The sequence below is a fragment of the Cricetulus griseus genome, chromosome 3 (genome assembly GCF_003668045.3).
Source record: "Cricetulus griseus strain 17A/GY chromosome 3, alternate assembly CriGri-PICRH-1.0, whole genome shotgun sequence".
NCBI lineage: Eukaryota > Metazoa > Chordata > Mammalia > Rodentia > Cricetidae > Cricetulus > Cricetulus griseus.
In genome coordinates this window covers 146,375,927-146,400,417 of record NC_048596.1, presented here as the reverse complement: position 1 = coordinate 146,400,417, position 24,491 = coordinate 146,375,927, and the positions used below count along the sequence as shown (strand labels likewise).

Below are 24,491 nucleotides of genomic sequence, written 5' to 3'. Positions count from 1 at the left end.
GCTTGAGAAATGCCAGGCACTCTGGAATGTCTGTGACACCTGTCAAGCAGTGGGGATGGAAAATTATTTTACGCCCTCCTTTAGATTTCCGGAAGTGAATCCAACCAAATTCAGGTTGGAACATTCTACCAGACTCTGACAGCATGCATTCTCGAGTGAAGCAATGCAAGTTCCCTCATCACAGATCCTGTTCTCCCAACTCAGGGATCGATAGGAAGTCAAAGACTTGGCAACACGAGGAAAGAACACACTAAACTAGCAAAAGACTAGTTTTTGCCTTCTTAAAGCTTAAATGCATCACTTGTCAAGGTTGCTGAGCAGAGTCCGGATGTCACGTTTATTTCTCACAAGAACAGTGCCAACGTGGTGTCCCTCTCACCTATACTGGCAACCAGACCACATGTCCCACATTCATCAGTAGGATCCCACCACCTTGTCCAAGTCTCTGCACCCCACACAGGAAGAAATGATCACGGATCTTTGAGTCATAGAGTGTTCATGTTCTATGCATGAATGTGTTTGTGCCCATGCTGTATGATTTCTTTTCTTTTTTCATTTCTTTTTTTTTCGAGACAGGGTTTCTCTGTGGCTTTGGAGGCTGTCCTGGAACTAGCTCTTGTAGAGCAGGCTGGTCTCGAACTCACAGAGATCCACCTGCCTCTGCCTCCCAAGTGCTGGGATAAAGGCATGCGCCACCAATGCCCAGCTTGTATGATTTATTTTCAACATAAAGGATATTTCATTTGTTGCAGCCTGACAATCTACACAAATGTCACAGCCATTTCTTAATGAATGCCAACAAATGTGTCAGAAGCAGAAAGCATAGCTACATGGGGGTGGCTGACGGCGAATTAACATGACCCCAAGGGGCAGAGCTTCTGGTGTGATTGTTTGTCAAGCTGGTCAGGGCTTGAGTCACAGCCTTCTCACCTTACACAAACACTACCAATGGACCCACTTACCATTTGCGATCTGTTCTTTGGACAGCCATTGATGTCTTCAATCTTGTCATTCGCTGTAAAAGGAAACACAAGTTAGCAAAACAAACAGCAGAGAGACACATTCAGGACCGACTGTCAGAACATTTGAGTCCAACCGAGTCCTAAGGCCCACACTGGGGTCTGTCTGTCCAAGGCTGTGTGTGTGAAATGCTGAGCCACATCTAGCAAGCTTCGGGACTTACTCATCAAGCCGCCGTCCTCCCGGGACAGCTGGGGCAAGGTCATCATCACTTCAAGTAGAGACAACTGCACTGAAAATCGTCTTGCCTTGATGGGACATTGTGGCAATTTCTGACATGGGGAAACAGAGAGCTGGGATTGCTCAGCAGGCTACAAAGACACAAATTTAACTGCAGCCTCTCCACAAGGATGGGGTGGTTCTGAGGGGATTGGCCCACTTCTGACTCAGCAGGTGGGGACAGAAGCCAATGAAAGCTGCTCAGAGCAGCTGTAACCAGAAGTGACAGTGTTGCTTTTGGTTGTCCTGACTTTGTGCAGTGGAGGCAAATGACGAGATGGAGAGTAAGACCCCAAAACACCTTGACCAAGAACACATTAGCAAATCAGGGTGCACACATGCTTGAAGTCTGGGAAGAGTGAAAGACAGAGGGTGCACTGAGTGAACAGGAATCAAGTACTAATGAGGAAGGAAGAGCCAACTTCCTATGGTGAGTGCAATTTGCCACACACAAGTAGGAATTCCTAGGAAAATAAACCAGGGTGTCTGTGGAGAGGGGGTCAAGTGGGAGCAGCAGGAGAAAGCTACTAACGCTGCTTGTTTGCATCAGCTCTAGAGTTCCTCAGCCATGTTTTCAACCCCTCTAGGCCATATATTGCTCCTCTGTGTATAGAAGCTAGTACCACCTAATTCAAGAGGAGTAATGAAAATGTGACGGAAGGATACTGGTCAAACAGCACAGTACCTAACACATAGTAGGTGCTTTGTGTATCATTAGTTTCATAATATAGTCTTATTTTGATGACCCCATGTCAGGTAGGCTCAGAAACCCAGAGCTTCATATTGGATAAGCCCTCATCCCTGTGCCCTAAGCCCTCCATGTTACTGGAGTGGAATACACACTGGAGTCTCTGATCTCCATCACTTAGTGCTGGCCTGACCCAATTCTACTGATCTTACATGGAACACCCCCCCCGCGCCCCCCCGTTTCTTGTCTTCCCAACCCAGGCTTTGGGATCCTGGCAGGCATGCCAAAGCTACATCTCACACTGTCTCAGAGCTCTGCAAATCTAATTCCTCCCCCACTGCCTCAAATTTCTCATCAGACTATTATGACTGTAATGGCTATAACTTCCACAGAGAGGAAAGACTAAAATCCATCTAAAAAGGATAATGGCATCAGAATCTTCAAAGACTTCAGAATACTAGCCCTCCAGCAGCTCAGATTATGTTATCTTGAGACAGAATCTCAAAGATGGAAAACAAGCCAGGGGCACGAGCCAGCCTGGTTAATACACACTTGCTTGATTCATGTATGCCAAAATGATTAGATGTGCAGGCTGGTGACCCACCAGGGGAATCTCAATCTTCAGAAATGAAGTTGAGGATTTTCAACTCTGCTTAATGTCAGGACACAGAGAAAAGAGTTTTCGAAAGCCTTAAGACCAAAGGAATACCAAAGAAAGAAGATTAACAGTGCCCAGTTGGCTGGCACATGGCTCAGTAGTAGAGGACTTGCTTAGCATGAGCCATGCACTGGGTTCAATCACTGAAAGAGAAGGAGATGCCCAAAGAGCCGAGTGACATTTGCTCTTTAGTTCACGAGAAAATACAAGTATCCAGAACACATTGTGCCATATAAACCCCATTAGAACAGAGATTCTTGCCTGACTTGTTTCCTCCAACTATCCCAAGGCTTAGGGCAATGCCCAGCATAGTAGTCATTCAATAAATATTTGTCAAATGGAATGAAGAAATGGGTATTCAGAACATCTCAGGGAAGCAAGGCTTTGCTGGTGCTTTTGACACAGCTGCCCCTTTGTTAGTAAATACAATGGACATGCTGAAGATAGGAAAATAACTGAATACTCTCGACAGATGGCATTCCTTCACACATGGGAAATTAGGGCAAACACAGAGGTTGACAGTTAACTTTAGGATGTTAGAGTGTGGTCCTGGTGAATCGACTGCCAAGGAAGTTGTCTCCACTGCAGGCTTGAAACAGCCTGAATTGTAAATCACTGTCCTGATAAATGCACCTGATCAGTCAATGTCCACTTCACTGAGTTCTGATCAGGACCCATGCTGCTGCCTCCCCATCACAGAGCAGGATGGGTAGCTGGGATGCTAGGGAGTTACTTGGTGAGTGGTGAGGATCCTGTTACATGGAAATGAAAGAGTTTGGTCTAACAAGTCCTCTAATTCTCACTGGCAGTCTGTCACATAAATGTACTCATTCCATCTGTGAATTCAAACATCACAGCTCCTATGACCTAATACTGCCATTCAAAATGGTGAAAATAAACCCACAGGGTGTAGCCTACTTATCAGCACTCAGAGAGTCCACACAAAGACATAGTCAGTTGGCTAATCCAAACTCTTAAAAGAGAGAGGTTAGGTCTTAGGCCACCTAGTTTCTATTTTTATATATTTTAAATACTTCTTTACTTAAAATTCCCAGATATTTCTATGGTTGTCATAAATACTTACAGTGTTAGGAGCAGCCGTGATTCTGTTGGCCCTTCAGAGCCAAACACGTTAACTTAGGGCAGGGGCTCTTTGGTAGGAGCCCCAAATAAGATCATCAAAAAGCACACATTTGCCTGCAGAACACTCAGCCACAATTTAACTGGCATCTCAAAGAACCTATGGTAATTATCTATCCCAGCATGTTCAAGACATTTGGACACAGGGTGACAAGTTTGTGATTGGAAAGTGTCAACACATACAGTAAAGACAGTGGCACCAAACTGTGTGCCTTTCTGTACCCTTTCAAAGTACACAGTATGCTTTAACAGCTTGTGAACTGATGTTCTGAACATCCCTGGCTACTGACTGCCCAGGCAACAGGGAAGGATTCAAATGGTTTACGTAGAGCCACACAGCAGGTCATTGACAGAAGGGGTGTAGTCCCATACATTGTCTTGAACTTCTATGGTAGAGGAAACAGAGGAAGCCCTGAGGGAGTTAAGTATGGAGTAGACAGCCATGTCAAGGGTTCCAATGCCTCAGTTCCACAGGAGTGGCAAAGCCTTCCTCAGGGTTTCCAAGTGTGAGTGTTTATAAATGACTACCTAGTGTCACCCTCTGGGATATGGACAGCCTGAGACAGCTCACATACAGAGCCTGCCTACCCAAACTCACTGCCAGCCCCCGTGCTATACCTGATAAAAAGGTTCTGGCTTGCAGTAGGTATCCTCAATCCAAACATGAACCCCACAACCAGACCTTAGCCTCCCTTTGCGTGTGTCTGTCCTTTCTTCATTCCCTTGATGGCCCTAGTTGGGTTCCAGGACCCACAAGTCATGTGGGACAAGGTGAGAAGAGCCTTTAAGCTCTTCCTGTTTCTAAGGGTCAGGTCCCCTCTTCACACCCTTTCTAACTCTTCACCCCATCCTTCCCTCACTCTTCTTTTTTCTTTCACTTTCTCTCACTCCAGGTCTTCCTGGGTCTCCCCAGAGTGACAGCAAAGTAAACAGATAGAGGGCGCCCACCTTTCTCATTCAGCTCACACAGCTTTCCTGGCCATTCCCAGTAACTGGGCATGACAGCTAACCAACAGGCAGCACATGACTCCAGGAGCTCACACCAGCAAGGCTTGAGCATAGAGACCCATAGAGCCAGGTCTTCAACAGCACCACTTCCAACCTACCAGGGGGAGCAAGGGTCACAAACAACCTCTCATTTAGAGTAGGGTGTGGAGGGGGGCGCCAGGAATTGTGAAGCTTCCTCTTGAAGTCACACATCCAATGCCCTTCAGAAGTGAACTGGTTCTCAAGCTGAAGCTTAGCTGCCCTATGCTCCACCTGGGGTGCCTGCCTGATGCTGTCCTGTTGACCCTGTGTCTCCATCCCCAGCTTTCATAGGCTACTCCTCCAGGATTGCCTTCCCTGCCTTTTTCTTTTTTCTTTTTGGTTTTTGTTTTTTTGAGACAGGGTTTCTCTATGCATCCTTGGCTGTCCTGGAACTTGCTCGGTAGACCAGACTGGCCTCAAGCTCAGAGACCCACCTGCCTCTGCCTTGGGAATGTTGGGATTAAAGGCGTGTGCCACCATTGTCTGGCACTTCTGCCTGCTTCTTGTCACCCTCCACCCCTGCACCAAAGTTGAGGTTCATTTTCTCTCTCCCTCCTCCTAGCTTCGTTTTTTTTTTTTCTACACAGGAACACATTTTAAAAAATGAATCCTACTTGCCGGGTATTGGTGGCGCAAGCCTTTAATCACAGCACTCAGGAGGCAGAGGCAGGCAGATCTCTGTGAGTTCCAGACCAGCCTGGACTACAAGAGCTAGTTCCAGGACAGCCTCCAAAGCCACAGAGAAACCTTGTCTCGAAACACCTTCCCCCCCCCCCCCGGCCCTGCAAAAAAAATCTTATTTTATTATTATTACTATTGACACTCTTGTTAAGTTGCTCAGGTGGGTCTTGAACTGCTGGGCTCAGCCAGTCTTCACACCTTAGCCTATCATGTGGCCGGGACTCCATAGGTGTCCTGACATACCTGGCTTGAATCATTTTAGAGTAAGCAACACAGATCACATCTGGAGCCCCTTGTACTTCGATATGGATTTCTAAAGAACATGGATATCATCTTCCATGGTATAATTACAATACTCAGAAAATTTAGCATTGATACAATGCCAGTATTCCAATTTTGTCAACTGACTAAAAAAATGTCTGAGAGGGCATTTTATCCCCCTTTGGGGGCTGCAGGCAGAGACCACACAGCCCATTTCACTGTCTCGTCTCCTTAGTCTCCTTCATCCTGGCATCGTTTCTCCCTTTGTCTTTCAAGGCGTTGATACTTTGGAGAAACACAGGCTAGTGTTGCTTAAATATTTATTTTTTTAACAGAATGTTCCACAATTTGGGTTTGTCTATGATTTCTTGTGATTAGTTTCACGTGCTCCATTCCAAACTGGAACATAACTGAAGTAAGGTATACCCTGTTCTTCCCAGGGTACCATATCAGAAGCCAGGACTCCCATCTTCCCCTTAGCAGGGCTGCAATTCTGATTATGTGGCTATGATATGGGCTGATGACTCCCTCCACAGCCTAGAGTTCCTCTTGCATGCTACCTCTGTTTGCATGTTCCACATAAGATAAAACCTAGGTGCAGTGGAGGAGACAGATGCTACGCCACCCTCACCAAGCCTTTTCCAGTTGCAGTCCACACTGAGGATTCATCAGGAATATGCAGCAGTATTTATCAGTGACAGCATTCTCCTCGAGAGTCCAGCTCCCTCCTCTCCACTGCTGGGCTTATTTTTAAATTTCCTACTTATTAACAGTATAGTCCATATTTTACTCCATTGTTGCAATCCACTAGTAGCATCAATTCATTCCAACACCCCAGGTTTGACTGTCATTTGCAGCCCCGGAGACTAGAACTGGTCGTTAAGAAACACTAACGAGAGATTCTGCTCAGCGAAAGGACTACTATGTGAAAACATGTATCCCCGTAGTCACCAAATCCAGCCGCAAACATTTAATTTCCACTGTGGCTATATGTAGAGGTGGGGCTGATGTGGGGTGATTTAGTCTCGAGGACAAAGCCTTCAAGAACAGGATAAGAGAAGCTCTGGACAGACTTCTATCACGCCAGGCTTGCAGGGAGTGAAATTGTCACTCCTAGTCCTCTTAGCTTTTCCTGAGCCTTACTATGTGCCAGCCCCAGATCTAGAGATGACAAAGCCCAAGACCACAGTAGATGGAATGATGGCAGTCCCTCTAGTTGTGGCTGGACTCCAGAGCATGAGTAGGATCAACCAGCCCAAGGGGAGCCACAGAAGTCCAGTACATTACAAATGTAGCCAGTGGGACTTAGTTCTGAAAAACTGCTGTGGATATACAGATGCATACACAAATACATTCTATATTTTCTCATAATGAGTATATAAAGAGGGGAACACTCAATTCAGAATTCAAGAGGAGGAATGCTGGATAGTCCCCACCAAGATCAGAAAGTGTTGCTCTTCTCCCATCAGGAGATCCACCATTGGATAATGGTGTAGTTTACATATGAAATGCTAGCCTGTGGTGGCATACTTTTAATCCTAGCACCCTGGGGGCAGAGGCAGGGGGATCTCTGTTTGTTTCAGGCCAGCCTGGTCTACACAGTGAGTTCCTGACCAGTTGGTGCTACATACATAGTAAGACCCCGTCTCAACATACAAAACAACACAAAGAAAGTTCCCCAAAGGCTCACGTGTTTGAACACTTGGTTCCCAGCTGGTACATTCATTGCTGGGGAAGATTGTAGAGCTCTTAGGAGGTGGAGCCTTGTTGGAGGAAGTGGGTTACTGGGGGAGGGACTTGAGCTTTATAGTCCAAGACTGCTTTCTGGTCTCCTTTTCTTGCCAAATATGGATGCAGTGTGAGCAGCCAGCCTCCTGTTCCTGCCACCACACCTTCCTCGACATGATAGACTGTATCTTTCTGCAACTGTAAGCCGAAATAACCTGCTTCTCCTTTCAGTAGCCTTTGTCAAGTGTTCATTATAGCAACAGGAAAGCCACAATGACTACATGTGCTCCAAGAGTTGCTGATGCTGGTGAAAATGTGCTGCCTTCTCGGTTCCATCTCGCAAACCTCTGTGCACCTTTAGGGCACAGATGTGAACCAGGCATGGAGCAGTCAGGGAAACAGCGGTGTGCCAGAACCTGGCCTTCCTTGGGAAGCCCCATGGCTAGAGCTGCCCTCTTCTGGAGTCTGAGCTGCCCCAAAGGCTGCTGTTACATGGTGAGCATCCTTCATTTGAGAATCTGAAATCTAAACTTCTCTAGAAGATGGAACTTTTCAAGCACCAATCTGATGCAGAAATTTCCACAAATTAACCTTTTGTTTCGCATGCAAAATTACCCAAGACACTGAATAAAGAACCTATCTTCAAGCTATATATAGAAAGTGCTTATGAAACCCAAGATGTTTTGCTTAGACTTAAAACATTCCCGACATATCGCATGTACACAGAAATATATCTGAGTCCAAAAATCTGAAATCCAAAACACATGCAAACCCAAGCCTTTGGATATGAGAAACTACGTAGGTACTAACTAACCTGAGCCTCCAGAACCACAGGTCAACAGTTTAGTTCCAAATGAGCAGTTCATCTGAATAGACCCAGGGAAGCATCTGATGCTCCTGAGCAATGATAAAAACGATTGCTCACCTTCGGAGCCACGTTTAGCGAACTGTCAGTACGCATCCTACCATAAGCTTGTTTTCAGTCTGTGGTAGGCATGACTAATCAACTCTGGCACTGGACATCATCTTTCCTCAGCCTACTGTTCTAGACAGCTGCTACAGAGTGCTATTCCAGAACACATCAATTTCACATATTTCTTATTTGATCTCTAACTTGCATTTCATGAAATATCCACAAAGAACAGAAAACAAAGATGGCTGACCCACCTTCAAGTCAGAGAAATAGTTAGGGAGATGGTTCAGTCAGTGAAATGCCTGCTGGGCAAACATGAGAACCAGAGTCCAGATCCCCAGAACCCACATAAAAAGCTAGGCATAGTGGTATATGCCTACATCCCCAGCTCTGGAGAGGCAAAGAGAGGTGGGTCCCTGAAGTTCATTGGCCAGCCAGTCTAGCTGAATTAATGCCCCTGTCTCAACAACAAAACAAATAAACAAAACACCCACAAAAACAACAAACCAGAGGTGGAAAGGGCAGGAGAGATGTCTCTGTGGTTAAGAATACTTGCTGCTCTTACAGAAGACCTGACTTTGAATCCCAGAATCATGGCAGCTGGCTTATAACTGCTTGTAACTCCAGTGCCCTCTTCTGGCCTCAGTGAGCATGCACTTACATGTGTAAATACACACACACACACACACACACACACACACACACACACACACACACGTAAAACTAATAAAATAAATCAAGGAGAGTGAATAAAGGTGGAGAGTGATTAAATAAGGTACCCTACATCGACCTCTAGCCTCCACAAATGCACATGTACATACACAATTTACCTACCCCATGCACACACTTACACTCCCAATGCTAGCAAGTGTATATATACACCAAAACAACGGGGGGGGGGGCAGGAACAGAGGCAATAGAAGTACAGTGAGGTCCCACAGCTGTGAGCCAAGGACTAAGGCAGAGAAAGACAACACCTTCCCCCAAGTATTGTTCTGTCTCCATTTTCTCTCTTGCTGACAGCTGAAAAGTGGGAGGGCTCCCAGTAGAATCACACAGCACCACCACCCCTAGATATGTTAAAGGAGACCAGGTGGCAGCTAACCTCAAACCCCAGATCAGATACAGGCTACTTCAACAAAGATGCAGGCAAGGTGGTACCAGAGCCCTCAATGATGTGAGCCTTGGACATCCATCTCCATCCCCAGGGAGGCATTGAAGTGCTCAATAAATGATCATGGAACTAAGTGAAGGCAGTGACTGTACCAGGTAAACAGTCTCCCACGAACTCCTCAGCCTCACCGAGCCTCCATTTCCCCATCAGTAAAATGGGAAATCTATTACCTACTTCCCAGAGACAGAGGAGTCTACAAGAGAAAAGTGTCCTAAAGAATGTGGTGTGTGCAATAAGGGAGAGCAGGAGGAAGAGGAGGGACTGGAAGAGAATAGTGCAACACAGTTTAGGAGTCCTCCCAAGATGCATGCAGTGGTATCTACACTTACTACAGTCCTCTCCCGGAGTGTGAGCAGGACCTGTAACTCCAACATTATGGAAGAGAGTCCATCCCACAGGGACAATTGCTCCAGAGACTGGCTCCCTTGCTGACACTGAAGGAATGAGATTCCAGTGTGGCAAGAAGTTAAAGAACAGCTGCTAGGAGGTGATGGTGATCGTCCAGCTGGTAGTCAGCAAGAAGCCAGGACCCAGAGTCCTCCAGTCACAAGAAAATGAGTTCTGTCAATAATTCAAGTAAGCATGAAAAGCCAACCCTTTTCCAGCGAGTCCCTATGTGAGGATGTGGCCCTGAACATACTGTGACCACAGCCTGACCTAGGTGATGCCTGGAAGCTGTGAGACAATCAAGATGTGGGTTTTTGTTTGTTTGTTTGATTGGTTGATTTTTTTTTTCAAGACAGGGTTTCTCTGTGTAGCCCTGGTTGTCCTGAAACTCACTGTAGACCAAACTCAAACTCACAGATCCACCTGCCTCTGCTTCCTGAGCAGTGGGATTAAAGGCGTGAACCACCACCTCCAGCTAACACAAGTTGTTTTAATGGCTGCCTTTGTAAGGATTGGCTATAAACAGCAAGAGAAAAGTAGTCCAGGGACTTTGAGGAGGGGGAGAAGCCAAACTCAGAAATTAATGCTAAGGCATAGGGGACCCTCTTTCTCTGTCAGTGGCAGCCTCCACTTTCAGCCTAGGCCCACTGCCTGTGTTTCTATGGATCTCCCTGCAGAACTTTAGCACAGCTTCAACCCTGAAACCCACTTATTTCTTACAGCTCAAGGGAAAGCAGCTTTTTCACAATAGCCAGAAGCACTGGCGCTCCATCCTTTCCCTGTACCTTCTCCCCTGGCACGAGTGGCTTGCCACAGCTGATGATAGTGACCATCAACCAGATAATGCCCACTAACAGACTGCCACAGCTCCAACTCAGGCAGGGATGCAGACCCAAGGCAGTGCCATGGCCAGCACCCACCCACTGATATGCCTGCCCCTCCCAGCTCAGGTCCAAGAACATTCCATTGTTCAAGCTCCTTTGCACTGGTATTAAAACCAGAAACCACCAACCATCTCTTGAGCTTTAGTCTTTGATTTCTCAGCCCCAATTAGGGTTGCAGGATTAAACAGCCCTGCATTTTCTTTTGCTTTCTGAAATGTGCCCAAAGTTTTCCAAAAAGGAATGTGTGAGTTGAGGAAAGAGTGTCAGACAGGAGGCAAAAAGCAGGCAGTGTGCCCCTTTCACAGGCCCCAGCTTCTCCCCTCTGACCCCGGGCATGCTTTTCCCTGTGAAAATCAAGGCGATTGATTCTGTGTGATTTTTCTTCTTTGGAAATCACAGGCTGGCCTCAAATTTACTATATAGCCAAGTATGGCCTCGAAAGTCTGATCCTGCCTCTATGTGCTCATCAGACTGGCATACTAGCATGCATCACCACACTGGGTTTATGCAGTGCTAGGGATGGAACCTGGGGCTCGAATGCCAGTTGAACATTCTACCAAGTGAGCTATATATACCCTCAGCCCTGCTGAGTTTGAACAGAAACAGCAAGCCAGGTTCCACACAATTAGAATCAAAAGAAAATCAAGGGAATGGTCAGCATGCGGGGCAAACATGTCAGGGTTCCCATTTCCTCAGCCCACTGGACCTTTCTGGACTGGCTTTGCTGTAACCCACTAGCCTACAAAGGGAAATATGAACTTACCTACAACCTGGATGATCTGGGCCAGGAGCACGCCATCGGTCACATCTTGCTGGAGGTCCTTGATGAGGCGTTTGTGGCCAGATTTAGCGAGGTAATGATTGGCCCAATCGGTGTATATCTACAAAAAAGCACACAGGCAACTTCAGGAATCTGGGCAGGGCATACTGCAGAGTCAGAGGCAACTTCTGGGACCCATGCTTGGGTGCCACAGTCACTGTCCTGCTCGCACTGTGGAGCTAGGGAACTCCAGAGCCGCCAGAGCCATTAACATTCAATGCATTGTCCTGAGGAGGTATTCAGCTAGCTACAACAGTCCTGTCTATTGAGAAAGCTGTGTCAGGGCCCCGGGAAAAGCTTAAGAGAGCGTCAAAACATGCAGAGACCTGAATAGGCCAGGGGACAAGGAACTAACAGTTTGCTCCATACAGCTTTGAGACACTGCAACTCTGAAGGCAAGTGGGGCTGCTTCCACCCCTTCTCATCTATTTCACTTTATGGAGAAAACGTATGGGTAGGTTACCACCCAATGGGCATCTTTGAATGGGCCATTTTAGGGCAAGGAGGACTATTAAGTGAGCAGAGTTCTCAGGAGCCTGGCTCCCTTGTAAAGCAGCCAAGAAGGAAAGACAGAGTCCTGCTACCACACACACTTAAGTGGAACTAACTATGGCCTCACCATCATTGAAGATTTAACTGGGCTAATTAAAAGCCAGCCGCCATGTCAGGATTCTACAAATAAAACCCAGCCAATTCCAATACCTGCTGTGGGACTTTATTCCCTGGAGGGATAAATGTCAAACCTTATAAAGGATCAGCTACAAAAGTATGAGTGTACCAATGTCTAACTTGGAGAACCAGAATTTGTTGGGCTTACTTACAGAACACTGTGACCTCAAAGCAGTCACAACTGTGATAAGGCTTATCTCAGGATGATGACCATCTCCCCATAGCTGGAAAGATGCCATCTCTCCTTCAATTAACTTTCCACAGATTATACACTTTAGCACCTCCCTTGGCCAGGGAGCCACAGGCAATCGTGACAGAATTATATACAACTGACCAGAAGGTATAAGACGAGGAGCAGCTAGAATCTCGGTGGAGGGTCCAAAGATACCCTTTTCCCTACTCCATCTATGGACGATGTCAGCAAGCAATAGAACTGATCTTGTGGGGTCCCTGTGAGTTGTCACAGGTTGCGGAAGAGGAGGATGGCTGTTATGCTCAGGGGAGCACTCAACAGCATCTTTAAGTACATCAATGTGCACAGTGGCCCAGAAGGCAAAAGCTAGGCAGCCCATGGGAGAGCAGATCCCTTGGGGAGCTCAACACCTGCGCTTCTACGTCACAGACTCATCAGAGCAAAAAGACATTTTCTTCTAGGTAGGGAAGCAAAGAAAACTCATCCAAAGTCAGACTAGATTCCCCAAACATTTCCCCAATGATTTGGAGAGCTATGCTTATTTCTGAGCTTGTATGGAAATGTGGGGTGGAGATGGACATACAGGTTCTTGTAGGTCCCCCACCTTTCTCAGTGACATAAAAGACTACTGCTCAAAAGAAGGGATAACACCTTCCCAATTGGTCAGAAGCACAGGTTCACATCCAAGCCTTCTGATGCCTTCTCCCTCCACCTGTAGGCCTAACCAAGAATTCAAAAGGCTTACAGAGTAGAACCTCAACAGGTCCTGGCCTCTTCCCCCCAGGCTTGACTACAGGAAGTCTCACTTTGTTGAAGGTGCTGTTCCTAAGGCTTCTGGGGAAAACTGGGGTACTAGGCAGCATCTCCAGCTTGGGTACCAGCTCTTACATCTATGCTTGACTCCTCCCCAGACTGCCAAGTTACCCAAGACCAGACAGAGAGCTGGTAAAGAAAGAAATCTTTCACTTTCTTGGTTTTTATTTTGTTTTGAGTTAGGTGTTAGATAGCCAAGGCTGTCTATGCAGACAAGGATGACTTTGAACTTCTAATCCTCCTGCTCAGTAGTGAGACAGCAAGTGTGCATCACCATACATGCTGTTATATGGTTCTTGGGAGCAAACCCAGGGCTTCATAAATGCTAGGCAAGCACTCTACCAATTAAGCTACATTTCCAGGCTCATATAATTCATATAATTCAATTCAATAAAGAAATTGAAGGAATAAAAATACCATAGTGGCAGTTAAAATGGGAAAACTGAAATTTAACCAGTTAATAAATGAAATTCAGAAGGAAGGATGAAGAAAAACACAAAAAGGAAAGGAGACAGACCTGGGTTCCAGTCCCAGTTATGAAGGCAGCTCTAAGGAAGAGACTGGGTCTGTTTAGTTCAGTGATGCTCCACAAGTTAGTACAATAGCACAGTACACCTCAACATTCCAGGGCAGACAGATGGCTGGTTACCTGGTTGACCACAGGGAGACATCAAAGCCATCTGATAAGGTTTTTTTTTTTTTTTTTTTTTTTTTTTTATCTGTGTGATGAGGCCCATACTGTGCTGCCTGGCTATGGTGAGGACTGAATCAATCAACATATTTGGAGGTGAGCTCTGATTTTTGGTTTTAGATGGGGTCTCTCTACATAGCCCTGGCTGTCCTGAAACTCATTCTGTAGAACACGCTAGCCTTCACCTCACAGAGATCTGCCTGCCTCTGCCTCTCAAGTGCTAGGATTAAAGATGTGCACCATAATACCCAGCTGAAGACAACTTCTTATTCCAAAACTGGAGTGTAACAAATCTCAACTAAGACAATACAGTGTCTGCTACACTTGAAGCCTCCCCTAACTGTCCTACATATGTGAACTCACCCAATCCTCTATGTTGTCTACATTCTGTGGTATAGACACGATTGTGGTAGCCATTGTCAGTGGGGAAAACTGTAGAAAGGCAAAATACTTTATTCAGGGTCATCAAACGTAACAGAGCCAGGAGAAGAGCCCACACTGAGTTGTTCTAGCCTTCCCTATACATTCTTCAACATTGCTTCTCTGAATAAAGTCTATGTTAGTCATTCATCCCCAGTGACACCCTATACGCTCCTTCCTCTATTTAGTTACACTGAAAGAATTCAAATTTAAAAACAAGACAAGCCCCAAGGCTGGCTTTTTGCCTTGCTATCTGAATGCCATTGAGTAAGTCATCCATTGAGCAAGTCACCCAACCTTTCCGAGTTTCAATTTATTTACCATAACTGAAAGCTTGAACCACATCCAAGATAAACCTTTCTTCTTTTATGGTGACTTTTCTCAGGTATTTGGTCACAGTGATGGAAAGCTGACTGGCACATTTGCCAGCCAATAAGATCAATAACGACAAGAATCTCTCAAAATATAGAGGCATCTCATAGGCCATGTAGGAGGGACAACTTTAAAATACAGAAATTTAAAGCCATGTGCCCCAGGACTCAGCTGAGTGAGAAGCAGAACTCAGTCAGGACTCTGGTAAGTGGCCCAACTCTGTCCCTCCCGAGGTGGCTCCAACTCTTCAAAGTAGGCATGCTGTTTAGAAAGACAAGCCTTTATGTGAGTTCATACATTCTAGCTAGAAGCCAGGATTAAGCCACTTTCTTTCCAGGAATGTATACACATCTGTGCACACATGCATGTATGCATACACTGGGTAGAGCAATAGAGAGGCCATGCAGGTATCAGGTACACAGAACCTTTGAATGGAAAAAGTGAACAACAATGACCCTTTCCACTCCAAAATAAGAATTCTTGCTGCTCATATAATCCCAGAATTCCTAGCAAAACTGTGGGTTTGAGGTTATCCTGGGCTACACAGCAAGTTCAAGGCCAGTATCATAGTCTGTTACTGTGATAACACTGACCAAAAGCAACTTGGGGAGACAAGGGTTTTTTAAGTTTATAGGTCACAGTCCATCATCAGGAAAGCCAGGACAGAAACCTGGAGGCAAAACTGAAGCAGAGACCATGGAGACGATGCTTACTGGCTTGCTCATATGGCTTACTTAGCCTGCTTTCTTATTTCATCCAGGACCATCTGCCCAGGGGTAGCACTGCACACCATGGGCTAGGCCCTCTCCTATCAATCATTAACCAGGAATATGTCCCGCAAACATGCTTATAGGTCACTCTGATGGAAGCACTTTCTCAATTACTTGTGTGGAATTACTTGTGTCACATTGACAAAAACAAAGCAACAACAACAACAAACAAACAAAAAACCAAACCAAACAACAACAACAAAAACTAACCAGCACAAGCTGTATAGTGAGCTCCTGACTCAAAAAGAAAAAACGAAATCCAGGGCTGAGGCAGAGGAATGGTTCAATGGTAGAGGGCTTGCCTACCTATGTAAAGCCCTGGGTTTGATCCTCAACACTGTAAAACCAAACAGGAAGCTCCCCTGTGACCTTTAACCTCCCTGGCAGGACTCACAGTGCTGCCTGCTCAAGGTGGTTCCCCACTTCCCAGCACGTAAAAGCAACCTTTCCACATTATCACTCAAGACATTTCATATGCCTACTCTTCCCAGAATGCCCTCAACCCTCAAAGGGGGAAGGGAGAGCAGTGAATATGGAAAGGCACAATACAGATCCCTGGGATCTGACTAAATTGCCTCTGGTCCAGGGCAAGTTAGTTTCTAATAATCTTTAATTCCTTGGTGTCCTAATTACTTTTCTATTGCTGTGACCAATAGACACCATGACCGATGCAACTTATAGAAGCAAGCATTTAATTGAAGGCTTTCTTACAATTTCAGAAGGTGAGTCCATGATTATCATGATGGGGTCAGGGCAGCAAGCAGGCAGGTACGGCATGGAGCTACAGCTGAGAGCTTACATCTGACCCACCGGTTAGAGGCAGAAAGGTGACTTGGCGTGAACTTCTGGAACCCCAAAGCCCGTCCCCAGGGGCACACCCCCTCCAACAAGGCCACACCTCCTAATCCTTTCCAAAAGTTTACAGTAACTAGGGGCCAAGCATTCAAATATATGAGTCTATGGGGCCATTCTCATTCAAATCACCACAGTCAGCTTCATCACCCATAAAATGGGGACTGTATCAAATATAAGGTGGTACTGGCAAGTCATGGCCCGGACCAATGCCAGCTGGGCACCTGTTTCTGTTAGTAAAGTTCATGGGACACAGCCACATCCTTTTGTGGTCTCTGGCTGCTTTCATGCCTCTAAAGCCAATGCTGAACAGTTGTGACAGAGATCTTTGGCCCATAAAACCTCAAATATTTGCCTCTGACTCTTCCTAATAGCCTGCCAGTCTGTGCACCCGAGAGCAAGTGTGCTGACACGCCAGCACGGAGCAAGCACTCAGCAGCAATTGCTACAATCCACCCCAGGAAAATTCATCAGCTCTCCTGTCTCCACACTGCTGCTGCTTGCCCCACTTGGGGGCTCCCTGGCTCAGCTCCAGGGTCTGCCCTTCCATGAAATCACTCTTAGTTTCCTGATCCAACCCTCAAGTTCCCAGCACCAGATGTGGGCAACCACCATATCTGGCCCATCTTCGAATGTCTGGCAGAGCCTCTCAGAGAAGTTGGCTCATAGCAGGAGGCCATTATGTGCTTGCTGGGTCAAGCTGAGTGGAATAAAAAAGAGCAGGTCTTGGGGAAATGATTATCCATGACAACTAAGGATACGGGCTCTTGGTGAGTCTTCAAACCAGAATTTCTTTATAAATTAAAAAGAGGTAAGGGGGCTGGAAAGATGGCTCAGAGATTAAGAGCACTGGCTGCTCTTCCAGAGGATGGGATTGAACCATATCCTGTAAGTTACTCTATCTAATAAATCCCATGTATGTATGCTATGTATGTATGTATGTATAGATGATACATGATACATACATACATACATATATACATAGGATAGATTAATTAAAAGTACACTAGGTACACTAGCTTACTCCAGCATGTGGCTCTGGCAGGCCTTGCCCTTCTCACCCATTCCCTCTGTCTTGCTAAAAACCATTATACTCCTAAACCTAGCCACCACGGTCTATACCCTTATTTGGTCACTTCCTCCTCCTGAGGCTAATTACCAAAGTCCAGCAACCCATGTATTAAAGTCCAGCAATCAAAAGCCGCCCAACAATGGCTCACCTAATTAACATGTCCTAATACTCCGTTTCCCCCTTTACCTTTACAAACCATCATTTGCCTATGTGCCACATCTGTCTTCTCTCTGTCCCGAGGCAGTCCTTTGTCCCTCTGGGACAAATACCCCTTCCCCTTCACCACTGCATCCTAGCCCATTCTAACACCACCACCACCCATTTTTCCCCCCTTCCTAAAAAGACACCTACAAGGTCATTTGCTGCTGTTTTCTGCCTAAGTCAGAAAGCAGTCTCTAACTTTTCTTCCCCGCTTAATAAAGGATCTCAGTGAAAACAGTTGTTTTGGGTGTGGCTTGTGCGTAATCCGGGGTCCAGGTCCCACGGTGTGGGGTTCTCCTTTATTTATTCTATCAGTTCTGTTCCTCTGGAGAACCTTGACTAACAGAGCAGAAAAATTAGCTATGCCACTCAACAATCATCGGGGCAATCTAACATGAATCCTTGATATTTTGGAATTTCCCTTCCTCTCCCATTCCTAGCTCATGACTTTGGAAGGCATGAACTGCTCAGTTTCATTTTTAAAGTCAGCTGCCATAGGCCATGCTAATTGTGGCCATAAACTCAGCCCCATCTCCTTTGCTTGATGTGTCAGTCAATCTCACAAGTTACACAGGCTTCCAAGGCTCACTGTACTATTATGTCAACTTGATACAGCTAGAGTCATCTGAGAGGAGGGAACCTCGATTGGAAAATGTCTCTGTAAGATCTGGCTGTAGGCAGGCAAGCTTGTAGAGCATTTTCTTTATTGGTGACTGATGTGGGAGGGCCAGATTGTGGATGGGGGCACCTTGGGCTGGTGGTCCTGGTTTCTATAAGAAAGCAGGTTGAACAAGCCATGGGGAGCAAGCCAGTAAGGATTGCAGTACTCCTCGAAGGCTTAGTTCCTGCCTCCAGGTTTCTCTCTTACCTCTCCAACTTGCTTTTGGTAATAGTGGTTAGTCACAGTAGCAGAGCTCCTAACTAGTCATCCCTGCTTCAGCAATTGTGCAACAGTACTTTAAAACGTTTGGAAGTTTTCAAGCCAGGGTGAGAGCCTGACGCTTGGATAGCCAAAGCATATCTCCAAGGCTCTTATTCTCCCAAATTATGGGGGCTTGGAGGCCACTGCTGCTATATGTTGACCCTCAGTGATCCTTGTTTGGCTCCAAGTGTGTGTGTGTGGGGGGGGGCTGTGTTTTCAACATAGCACAATTTTAGTGGGAAAGAGTGAGAAAAATCATCATCCCCAGTTGGATTTCAAATCACCAAACCAGTCCAAAGTAAAAGGGTCCCAGGACAGTCTCACACTGGTGTAAATGGTGCTCCACCATGACTCTGACCACCACTTTCCCCAACCCCTCTGTGTGCACAGGTGATTTTCCTAGAGAAGCTGCTGTCAAAGTAAATAGGTGGTAGGGGAAGGAAGTCCCAGGCAGCAAATGAAGGCTTTTTACAGACCCTGGCAGGATTCCAGAGTGCCAAGTTCACTTGCCTCTTGCTCCACATCAGCCTCTGTCATTGGAGTTGAAACCCAATGGAGAGGTTTTTGACAATCGGTGGAAGTAAAGGATCTGATTACCAGACGACACTGACACTGTACTGAACAGGGGGAGGGGACACAATAATGTCTCCAAGTTTTGACTGCAATTAGCTCTCAAATGAGGGGAGGCCATTCTGTAATGTGGAATCCCACGGGGGGGGGGGCGCGGGGGCTACACCAGAGCTAGAATGGAGGCACAGAAAGCAGGCTAGAAATACAGGCTGGGGCTTCAGACAGAAGGCAGGGTACCAAGAGAGTCATTCTTGGGGAACTAGGGTAAGAGGTGCCTTGGAAGGAAATACCAACATTGAGATTGGTGACCAGATAAAGCCATTATCTGGCATCTGCAGCTGCTTCCCGTGTGCTCCTTGTAAAGGAGATGCTACTGTCTGGCTTTGAGTCAAGACTTTGGTCATGCCATCCAGATAACATCCTTCCTTTGCCTGAGCACTGTGCAGTCAAATGTCTTAGCTCTGATTACGCAGTGCTACAAAAAACGATGCCATGGCAGCTGATGGGTGTCCTCACTGATTTTGACTACAGCAAGGTCAGTGCTTCCTTGGAGGATGCCAGCTTAGAAGAGATAAAAATGCACGTTACCCAGGATAACAATAACACATGCATTTCTGCATTGCCTGGCAAAGAGAGGCTGAGCACAGACAAGCAAAATCTTCTATTTGGGGGGCTGCACAGCATCACAGTGGATATGGATCAGAACACCAGCTCTGCTCCTAGGGTGTTTATTATTGCTCACTTCTGCCCAAGGACCTCAAAGCACCCTGATGCCCATCTCAGGGAGTGTCACATCACTCTAGGCTCTCAAAGGGCACATTTTCAGCCTCAGGTGTATGTGGACTAGGTTGAGCTACATTTAAGCCTTCCCAGTTGTGGGTCCTTTGGTGGATTGTCCCCTGTGGGCCTCTGTGTCCCTCAGGGTGCAGCTGCCACACAGGTGCTTTAGACACAAGATGAGATCACATATGTAACCAGCTAACACAGTGTCAGTGTCTGGCACATAGCACTAAGTGAATAGTCAAGTTAGACACTGAGATGTAGAGGAAATGTCATTTCTGGTGGCAGAAAAAGGCCACTCTTTTCAGAGCCTCACATATTTTAGCTATTCAATCGGCAATCTTTCCAAAGAGGTTACATTGAGAATTGTTAACAGAGCGTGCTTTTAGTTACCACAGCTTCCCCTTTACTTGGCCACCCAGGGGCATCACTCTGAACACAAGGCAGTTGTGATGATATACGCAGGGATGCCCCTAGGACCCTCTAAGTCAGATGGACTCTCCTTTAAAGACTGATAGTCTTTGAATACCATGCATCACTAGCAATCACTAGCAGCCTGGTAGTGCTGATAGTACTAGTAGGTATTAGTAGGTAGAAGCCTAGCACCCCAGAAGTGGGGAAGCAAAAGCAGGGAGACAATTTGAGGCTAGCCTGGGCTATATGGTAGCCTATTTCCAAAATAAATAAATAAATAAATAAATAAAGAGGAGGAATTGTTCAATGTCTTGACATGACTTAGCCTCAAGGAAAACACGTAGGTGGGGAGACCTCTGTGCTGATTTCAAGTTAGAAAGGCTTAGCTCCTCTCACCAGGGGACCCCACCATAAAGCTGGGCTGCAGAAGACTAAGATGTGACTGGGTCCTCTGTACCCCTCACCCCTGACCTTAGCACAGGTATATCCTACTGCCAGTCTCTGTTCCTGGAATGTACTTTGAATACAGCCAGCAAGCAGCATGGCTATGGATCCCTGTGTGGACTCAGAAGGCAGCAGGTATAGGGGAACACCCACTGGTTCCCTCCCTTCTCCCCAACACACACCACCATGAATGCCTTACTTCCCAAGGGATCTGTATGTGAACACTTAGAACGAAGCACTGGAGTGGCATGGCTGTCCGATAATGTCGACTTTAGTCTGTCCCGCAGAGCTGCACTTGTGCCTTGGTGCACTGAGCAAACACTTCCTGAACCCCTAACCAGTGTGGGGTGCTGCTCTGACTCCCGAATGCAAGCTATTGAAATGAAAATGTCTTCTAGAGTCAGGCACCAGGTTTCAAACATGCCTCAATAAATTCCTAGCAGGGTGATCCTCCATAAGGTAATTAATTAAGCTAACTGAGCCTCAGTTTTCTCACCAGTAAAATGGGTCGACTCCTTATTTGGGTTACTGTGAGGTCCTGAGAACATTTATTGGCTCCTGTTTCCTAATATAGACTGACTATGCTCCTCTCTGTGAGCATAATGACTAGGAAGGAAGTGGATGACACACCATATGGACACTTGGCAAGCAAGGTATTCCTTTGTTCTCATCTTGCATTTGAGGAAGGTATCATTTCTCCCAAACTGACATACTAAGAGCTTGTGACAATGAACCTTTATTGTCAACTCAACTGATTCAGTGTTACCTAGTAGATGCCTGTGAAGGTCTTTCCAGAGGGAATTAACTAAGGAAGAAAGATTCACCTTAAATATGGGCAACACCATCCTGCAGACTGGATTTTTGGACTGAATGAAAAGGGGGAAGGAGAAAGCAAACTAAGCACCCGAATCTGTCTTCTTCTGCTCCCTGGCTGTGGGTACAATGTGACCAACCACTCGCACTCCCACCATCATGATTTCCCATTAAGACACAGGTCCAAAGACCCTCCTTTCAAGTGTCTTTTTGTTGGTTGTTTAGTTGTACCGATGAGAAAAACTACGAGTACAGAAGTCAAAGATTTTCCCATCACAGAAGACAGCAGGCAGTGGTGGCCGCGGGGCCTAAAGGCACTGCACCATTTGTGAGGGACTCATATTGAATCCACAAGTCACATAGGGAAAAGCTTCGAGAGGGGATGGTTACACAATAGCCATCACAGCGCCACCCATCCCTGGGAAAGGGGGTGGACACTTGTCACTGGGTACTGACAGACCTACCTGCACAGGGACACTGACACCTTCCCATGTCACCAAGGAATCAAGAAAATATAATTTCACAACAATATTAGGAGAACAAAATAAATATGCCAATAAAACACATGGTACCTTTGTGTGCATGCCTGTGGTCAGGGGTAAAGTCCCCCTTGTTCTTCCAGTCTGTGGGGCCAGGCTGACTTGGGACCCTGTGATGAGAATGCTGGGGCTGGGGCTGGGCCTGGGAACAGCCCAGAGCCATACAATGCCAGCATTGTATGTTGGGAACATGAACAAGATGAAGGTGGGTGTGCACAGCAACTCCAGGAGTTTTGAAACCCTGCCTTTGGAATGAAAGAAAGAAAGAAAAGCCAGGCTACTAAAGGTGTTGGGAGGGACTGGCCACATCTTAAGGACGAGCGAGCATGTAGGAGTCTGCAACCTTCACGCCCCAGTTAATCCACACACAATGTCCTACACTCTGCTCTCCCACAGCACATGGACGTGCTCACTCACTCACCTGAGCACTGCCAACCATGTGCTAGGGACACACGCCTCTACACAAGGCCTGCTGTGTGCCAGTCACGACTGCGGTCTCGTCCGCAACCTACCCCACTGCAGCAGCAGCAATAGGCAGGAAGTCTTCCTAGTCCGTGCTTTCCAAATATCTAAAACACTTCTGGCACAGGGCAGGAGCTCACTAAATTGATATTGACTAAATAAATGCCCATGTGTCTCATCATGGTCAATCTTCATCAGCTTGACTGGGGTTGGGATCACCATGAGAACGTACGTGTGCGTGTGCATGTGCATGTGTGGTTTAGATGAAGAGGGAAGACCCTCTGAACATGGGTTCTATTGTTCCATGGGCTGGGGTCTTGGACTGAATAATAATGAGATCTGTGAGCTGAGGATGGCATGGGTTACTTTGTTTCCTGACTGTGGATACAGTGTGTCCAACTGCCTCCTGCTCCTGCCTCAGTGAGCTGAACCCTCAAATGTGAGCCCAAATACTCCCTCTCTCTCTCTCTGAAGCTGCTTCTCTCAGGTGCTTGGTCACAGCCATGAGAAAAGTACCCAATATAAAACCTGAAAAAACGACCAACAACAAAAAACAGGTTCTGAAAGGTCACGATCACTCCAGGCTCACACAGCCAATAGCAAGTAGAACTCTGGTTGACCCAGGAAGTCTCCGCATCTCCTAAGGGCCTCCTGGGAAGCGCAAAGAAAGACACGTAAGGATGGATGCTGAAATTCTTACTGGACTCTTCTGAATAACATCATGTACCTCATCAACCTTAGGATGCAGATGTGAACAACAAATTCCAGTGGCTCCAAGAGAGCCAGTGTCAGCACCAAACAGAAGGTTCTACCTATTGTTATTGTGATGTGAAGGGTGGGATCAAGTCCTCCCAGCAGGTGGTGAGGGCAGCATACTCCTCCCTTTACCAACAAACATCAATGGACCCATCTGGCAGGGCAGCTACACCCAAGGGTGGTGAGAACCCAGACCTCCCTGTCTGGTCCCAGACTTGTTAGGCAGGAGGTTAGCTCTGGGAACTGACCGATGACACCCTTGAAAGGAGATATGAGGAACAATAGGACACTGGTGGACTCCAGCTGGGTCAGCTAAAACTGGCTTCTGGGACTTCAGTAATCAGGACAGAAGGTGCAGACTGCTACTTTGCCCTAGTGAAGCTTTCAGCCACAGGCACACTTGAACCCCTACATATGGCCTTAAACTTTATACACTGACTTGGACTGAATTCTAGGTAAAATAGGCTTCCAGGAAGAATATGCCCCTTTCCTTGGAAGTACCTGTAAGATACATGTGGGAGAGGCCAACAGGGGTAGGGGGGAAAGATAAACCCCAAGCCCACCAGGCTACCACTACTGCTAGGCTCGGTCCATTTTTTTTCTACAGAGATGGCTCAGTGGTTCAGAACACTTGTTGCTCTTGCAGAGGACCCAGGTTTGATTCCCAGCACCCACATGGCAGCTCACAACCACCCAGGCTTAGCTCGAGTTCCAGGGGACTCAGCAGCCTCTTCTGGCCTTCATGGGCTCTCAGCACATACATGCATGCAGATAAAACATTCACACACATAAATTTTTTAAAATAATTTTAGAAAGCATGCTTGCTATGTCAGGGCTTTGCAGGCCTTCCTCCTTGTAGTTGCAAAGTACATTTAGGGTTCTACCTAATGTCTGCTTTGGTGTTCCCCGGCACCTAGGCCAGACCAAGCTAAATCATGTGTTATAACTCCCCCCTCCCCGCCCCCACACTGAAAACCTGTAACAGCAGAATCCCTCTTTGTTCTGTGGATGTGAGGGGAAAGCTCTCTTTTTTTCACATAAGGTCACATGACAGCTGCCTATGGTCATGATGCTATTGTCTCTCTTGATATTCCAGGCACTGAAGAGTTCATTTCTTCCTTCAGGGTCCCTGTCAT

At 46.5% G+C, this 24,491-nt stretch overlaps 1 protein-coding gene across 11 annotated transcripts in view; it reads right to left on the bottom strand.

Moving 5' to 3' along the window:
• Nav2 (neuron navigator 2) overlaps positions 1 to 24,491 on the bottom strand; it is a 356,301-nt gene that overhangs the window by 227,714 nt on the left and 104,096 nt on the right. For all 11 annotated transcript variants that reach the window (XM_027410497.2, XM_027410500.2, XM_035442487.1 and 8 more), the window contains exons 2-3: positions 11,546 to 11,663; positions 963 to 1,015 (exon numbers count right to left, since the gene is read on the bottom strand). In XM_027410497.2, coding sequence (XP_027266298.1) covers positions 963 to 1,015; positions 11,546 to 11,663 — 171 coding nt within the window. The remainder of the gene's footprint in view (positions 1 to 962; positions 1,016 to 11,545; positions 11,664 to 24,491) is intronic.